This window comes from Dendroctonus ponderosae, unplaced genomic scaffold, assembly GCF_020466585.1.
Source record: "Dendroctonus ponderosae isolate FM_Combo_2020 unplaced genomic scaffold, Dpon_F_20191213v2 Dpon_F_20191213_1, whole genome shotgun sequence".
Lineage (NCBI taxonomy): Eukaryota > Metazoa > Arthropoda > Insecta > Coleoptera > Curculionidae > Dendroctonus > Dendroctonus ponderosae.
Window position 1 is genome coordinate 7,929,195 of NW_026017110.1, and position 6,324 is coordinate 7,935,518.

Below are 6,324 nucleotides of genomic sequence, written 5' to 3' on the forward strand. Positions count from 1 at the left end.
ATTTTACTTCTAATTGTATTTTCAGTTTTGAAGATAGTCCTAATATTAAATTTTTTACCTACTCGTTTAATTTGATCTGAAAGTCCTGGAATAAACGGAATGAAAAGGTTCGTAATATAATAATAGAATTTTCTCTTACAGCTTGAGCCAAGTGTGTCGTAGGATACCCTCTAGGTGACAGTTCTTGATTACTTTTTGATAAATAATTCGTTCTTATTGCGAAATAGGAGCACTATTTATCAATCTGTAATAGAAGACGTGAGGAAATTCTGTCTTTTTTAAAGACAAAAATTTTTGAGGCAAAATGCCCAACAAGAAGTTTGTAAAAAAATGAATCCGCCTCAACAATATAGAACTTATCCATAAATTAATTGTCAATCAATCTCACAAATTCGTTTCGAATGACCTTTTCTAATGAAGAAGTGACCGACATGGTCAAAGTATTAGGGTTTTGCGAAGACAACTTGCGTGAAAGCGTACGCGTATACGCGCCGCATACTTGCACTTAATGTATAACATTGTTAAGTAGCAAAAAAACAGTCATGTTTTTTTGCGCAAAAACTATGAATGCTACAAGATTTTACAAAGAGCACAAAATTGTAAATAAATGATTAGTGCATCAACCAAAAAAAATGAATTGATTCTATCCACCAAATAAAAGTTCTGGTAGTCTTTGTATCACGACACTCAAGAATACACCACTTGTCGAAAACCGCTGAACTTGATTTTCTCATCAAAGTATGAGTCTTACATAAGAACAAATTCACAGCGAGTTTCACCGAAATACATCGGACCATTCTCCCGATATTTCAAAAAAAATAATTTTTTTGAAGAACCTTGACCATAAATAGCAGAGGACCCTGACATTTTTTGTAGGTCAGATCGTCCTCTTTTGACCCAAAGAATATCGCAGTACCCTTTTGAGCGTGTGCTTACGGGACACCCTGTATAACAGGATAAGAATTATCAGGTTGATACCTAATCTCCGATAGGAGACGGAACAAATAAGTCCTCACTAGTTATGATCAGGACTAATAGATCCAAATCCGGTCCTGGCAGTGCTTGCTTGTGACACAGCCAAAAATAGGTTCCTTATTTGATACCAACGAGTGTTTCCCAAGACGATTCTCATCCAGCTAACGGCCAATCTCCGGCGCATCGTTCGAACCTGACTATGCAACCGATTGTGGCTTTTTGACCTTAGCTTTGTTGAGCTTAGGCTTTTTGATCTTAGACTTTTTTACCTGGACGGCCAACATGAGCTCTTCATTGCTCCAGCGCGGGTTGTTGCGCTGCTTTTCGTCGCTGGGCCTTAGCTCGTCCACTGTGTCAGCGTGTTTACGCTTCAAGGAGCTGACCGTTTGCTTGTTCTGTTGAATCTGCAACAAAAAAACGCCGGTTTAGATCATCGGCTCGCCGGTCTGCTAGAGAAGGACGGGAAGGTGAAGAATTTTACATTTTTTTTATCTAGTTTTCTTTATTCGGACATGTCGGATTGAGAAGCGAAAGCTAACTATGGAGAGGAGGGACAAAGACAGAGATTTGTTTCCTTGCATCAATCGGCAGCGGTGATTTAGCAACCAAAAAAAACAAGCTAAACCGAATAAAACCTCCTCCTCAATTCCCTTCCTCTGCGCGAGCTAGCTCTGCTGTACAATGCACCAAAACAATTACAAACTAAATAAAACGAGTGTTTCTGGTCAGTATCTCTCTGTCTTTCCTCCCCATCTCCGTGACTAGGTGAATGGTGCAGCGGCGCAGATTGAGTGGCGGCATCCGTAAAAGCACGTCGTTCTTTACTCACTTGTCTTTGGAGGGAATCCAACTCTCTCTCCATTCGGCGCAGCAACAAGGTCCCGGCGTTACCGGAAGCCATCGTTGCCAGGTCGTCGTGGTTGATGTGCATTCCTTTGGGGGGCTTACCCCGCGCCCTCGGCCCCCCAGGACCCCCATTTTTTCGACCAATCACTGGGCCCGACGTCGGTCGAGCCGTGCCTGTTCGTCTGAGTTGCAAAATTCAATTGTCAACTCAGTTTTCCTCCTTGGCCCACATCGCGGCCATAGTCAAAGGGCCACCCCTTGGGGCCGACTCAGTCTCATCGACTATAAGTCACCCCAAGGACTGTCTTCCGACAGTCGCATCATCAATGACAACAAATGCAAAATGATCTTTATGAACCGAGGGGGGGCAAAAAACGACGATTTTCGTTACGTTTCATGTACTTAATGTAAGGCCATACTGCTCCACGGTTAGGCCCGGGTAACACTGTGTTGAGTTGCGCTATTCAGCTGTTGCACTTTAAAAGTTCCAAAAATGCCCTATAAAAGTTCTGATTTCAAGAATTATTCCGCCACAAGCGCAATTTGAGGTGTGGCGCAGTGAAGGCGATGAGTTATAAATCACCAACTCACAGAGCGGCATCAACTCAACACAGTGTTACCCAGGCCTAGTTGTTACCGCTCTCTGAGTTAACGAGTTATAACTCGTCGGTTAATGAGCTATAATTCATTTGTTAAAGCTTTACGAGACCCGAGACTGGAATTTTCACATCTAAAAATGAGTTATTGACATTTTTTCTGATTAACGTGTTACTACTTTCTTCAAACAATTAAAAAAAATAATCTAGATTTTCCCAGCAACAGAACTAAGTCCAAAGAAAGTCGACGAGTTTTCTTGTAAAATCGATCTCTTCATTGCTTTGCATAAAAGATTCAGTTTGCCAGTATTTCACAGTAAAACGTTAGAAAAAACGCGGTTTTTCTGTTTAGAGACAGTGTTGTCTCACACTAAATGATTATAAACTTTCGCTTTTTCAGTTAGGGAAAATATTTTTGGAAAATACCTTGAAATAATTATTAGGGTTTTGTCCATAATTCGAAGCTCTACAAAGTTTTCAAAGATTTTTGCAAAGCGTTTAAGGAGGCGAGTGTTCCAGTAAAACTAAAAAATAATGCGATTTTTGCGTAGAAAGAATTGCCTAATAGAAACTGCTAAAACTGGAATGACCTGAAAATCTAAAGGAATTTAGAAATCCTCAGAGCGTTACATACGATACAATAACTGTTTGTAAACTTTTGCTCTCTGGTCGTTTTTTTTTTTAAGATAGTCCTACTTGATTACTTTCGGTAAAGAACTGAATAAAATTATTTGGTTTTTGTGCCAAATTCGACGCTGAAATGGGTTTTCTAAAGCTTCCTGCAAACCGATGAATGAGGCGAATTGTCCAGAAAAATTATTTTTTTTATTTTTGGCTGAAAACACCCCAATATTGGCAAAAAAGAAGAAAATCATCAGAAAATTTTCTTTTTATTAAAAACTTTTAGTTTTGCGATCAGTTTTTGAGAAAACGTGAATGATTTTCGGGGAAGACGGGTGAAATGTATTTTCGTTTTTGTCCCGAATTCGATGCTGAAAAACGTTTAAATTCCTACAAAGCTATAAATTATTCTTGTGATTTTTCGCTCGAGAGACCTTCAGATCGTCAGTATTTTTAAGTGAAACTCTACAAATAGAGCGTTTTTGAGAAGAAAGTAAAGCAGAAAACTTTCATTCAAAACTAAAAAACCTCATTTTTTAACAAATTCTACAGTCTTCAGAGGAATGGAGGTGACGAGATTTCCAAATATGTAATGTGTTATAAACTTTTAATCTGTTTAATTAAAACGCTTAATCTGTTCGTTTTTTGATAGAAGATTGTTTGATTTTTCTTCCAAGTTCCAGTTTGCAAAAAGCTGGAAAGGGAATTCAAAACTGTTTACAAAGCGACGAAAGATTCGAAATTTATTTCATAATTTTTCGCGGAAAATACCTTTAGATTGTCAGCAATTTTAAGTGAAACTTTAAAAAATTGAGCATTTAGAAGAAAGAGTAACTTGGCTCAAAAGGCTAAAAATGGACAATTCTGAAATTTGAAGACATTTTAAAAATATTGTTAATCAATGACCTTTAAAATAAATCTAAAAAAGTAAAAAAAGTCATCAACATTTTCCCAGCTAGCGGAAATTTTGCAAAAATTTCCGTTCAAAACACTTTTGTTCAATTGAGTGTAAAGTCAATATCTTTACCGAAGACGGAATTCAATACAAAGAAACGAGGTCACCGAATTTTACCAAAAATAATGCCCGAAGAACAATGCACAACATTAACCACTCTCCGATGCGATTTTTGAGTTGCGAGTTCTTCTAGGCAGGACACTGAATAAACTACAAGAACATTTCTGCAGCTCTGCTTAATTGAGTTGGCAGCTAGTCGCTTCTCTTAAAAGGGCACCGAATAGTGTTGGATAAAACTGCTCGTTAAGGCAAGAAACGAGTTCCAAGAGGCTGTTGGGGCCCAACCTGGGAGACGGAGAAAATAGTAGGCAAACCATGGATAAATCAAAGAGATCATTCTGCATTTGCTGGCATTCGAGTTCGATTACCTCCAATGCTGATAGCAGCTGTTACATAGATGTCCTTTCGGATTCCGATGGGTGATGGAACAAAACACTCCACAGTTTGAACAGGTGCCCCCCTCGCCCTGCGCACACGATTGAACCGTAAAACACCAGTATTAAGAGAGTGTGTTATTGAGTAGCATGTTTGTAAAGGAAGGCTTAAGTGTTCTGGGGGGGACGAAATGACTGCAACATGCATGTGGGCGTTTGAGGCATTAATAAAGCGCTTGACAACAAGTACAATTGCACGTAAGTAACGACAGGTCGGGCTGCTTTGGACTCACTTAGATCCTCCTACGCGAAACTACGTAATCGATTTGGGGGGCGCGGAAAAAATAGTACAATGCGAACGACCATAACCACAGCCCTAAGGCGTGAATAAGCAGATGATGGATATCGTGCACAGCTAATGAATAATCTACCTGTGTGGCAGAGTCTCTGCTCGATTGGCCGGTTCTACTCGAGGTGCCGCTTTTACGATTTATGCCCCGATGAAACGTCCATCTCTGTTAAAAAGCCTCTCATTTATGTGGACAAGTAACGCTTTTTGAACATTAGAGCCTGGAAAGGGGAAAGATCGAACGGGAGCTACTAACCTTCTCGTCATGGTCGGAGTCCTCGTTAGAGCCATGCTCTTCGCCCTCCTCAGCTGCTCCTCCTTCTCCTTTTGAATTGTTCAATTTACGCGCCTGCTTATCCATTAAACTCGTTTTAGAGCGTGTCTTCTTCCAACTGTAGTAGTACTTCACTAAGCTGGCTATCGATTTATCTGGAAGCTAAACAGAACATTTTTGGACTAGATACTTTGAACAGATACGCATTTGTGCGACAAATTCCAATGTGCAATGGTGGCTGGGAGAGACTGCCAAGAATTGGCGCAGCTAATTTTTGGAAACATTGCACGAGTTTTCACTATTCTGTAAAAAGTTGACGATTATTCGGAAAACGAATATTCCGTGGTTCGTTTTGTGGCATTTTCCGGCCGGTAGTGAGTGAGTTTTTTTGGTACAAAACGCCGTTTTTTTATTCTGAACGTTGTGGCGTTTGCTGTGACACGTATAGCAATCACTTGAGTGGTATTAAAACGTTAAGTGCGCTTAAAAGAAGCGTTTGAGTTTTTTCGGTGTTTTGTGGCTGCCACCAGTGAACGGATTGGATGCAGAAATGGGCACATTAATGGAAAACCTCAGTTTTTAAATCCTGAACTGTTAAGATAGAAAAGTAACAAGGATTAGATCTGAAAAAATTGCTACTTGCACGATTTAATTTCCACAATCAACGGGAATTGGGTACGTTTAGGTAAAAATGAACGTTGTTAGTCACGAGGTAGTTTGGGACCGACCAATCACGACGGGATAATCTGGACATTAAAGTGTTTGACGAGTTTTCGCGAGTTTGGGAGTTTGGTTGGTACTTGTGGACACTTGCGATGCCTAAAGGCAAGTGTAATTTCATCAAGATTTCATCGTTCAAGGTATTAAAATTTCGCCTTTTAAATCGTTCAAGCTAATTATTTTGTTGTTATTTCAAGTTTGTAAAAATATTAATCCGCCTTAACAATAAAGAACTTATGTAGTTATTTGGGTAACAATTAACTGAACGCAAAACGCTCTAAACCTGCCGATTCAAGTAATTTCAGTAAGTGCCGTGCCCGACGGGCCACAACAATCGCATTAGAGTTTTAATCTCTTTGTTGTATCATCTTTCTCATTATCGCTTAAAGCTGTAGATGAGGTTACGGAGTCTATAATTTGCTCATCGGTCAACATTTCTCTTGTAAGAGTGCCATTATGAATGCTCACATATTCGAAGAAATTGAAATCACTCAATTTGGTTTTAACTTGTTCTTCGACAACATTGGGACATCTTCGTCTGTGTCATACTCGTA

At 39.5% G+C, this 6,324-nt stretch overlaps 1 protein-coding gene across 3 annotated transcripts in view; it reads right to left on the reverse strand.

Moving 5' to 3' along the window:
* The window catches only part of LOC109533637 (REST corepressor), a 10,975-nt gene that overhangs the window by 2,654 nt on the left and 1,997 nt on the right, over positions 1–6,324 (reverse strand). Inside the window, exons 4-8 of one of the 3 annotated variants that reach the window (XM_048661642.1) lie at positions 5,033–5,212; positions 4,859–4,942; positions 4,422–4,519; positions 1,805–2,003; positions 1,245–1,379 (exon numbers count right to left, since the gene is read on the reverse strand). In XM_048661642.1, the coding sequence (XP_048517599.1) occupies positions 1,245–1,379; positions 1,805–2,003; positions 4,422–4,519; positions 4,859–4,942; positions 5,033–5,212 (696 nt within the window). The remainder of the gene's footprint in view (positions 1–1,244; positions 1,380–1,804; positions 2,004–4,421; positions 4,520–4,858; positions 4,943–5,032; positions 5,213–6,324) is intronic. The other 2 variants (XM_048661643.1, XM_048661647.1) reach the window with 2 other exon arrangements.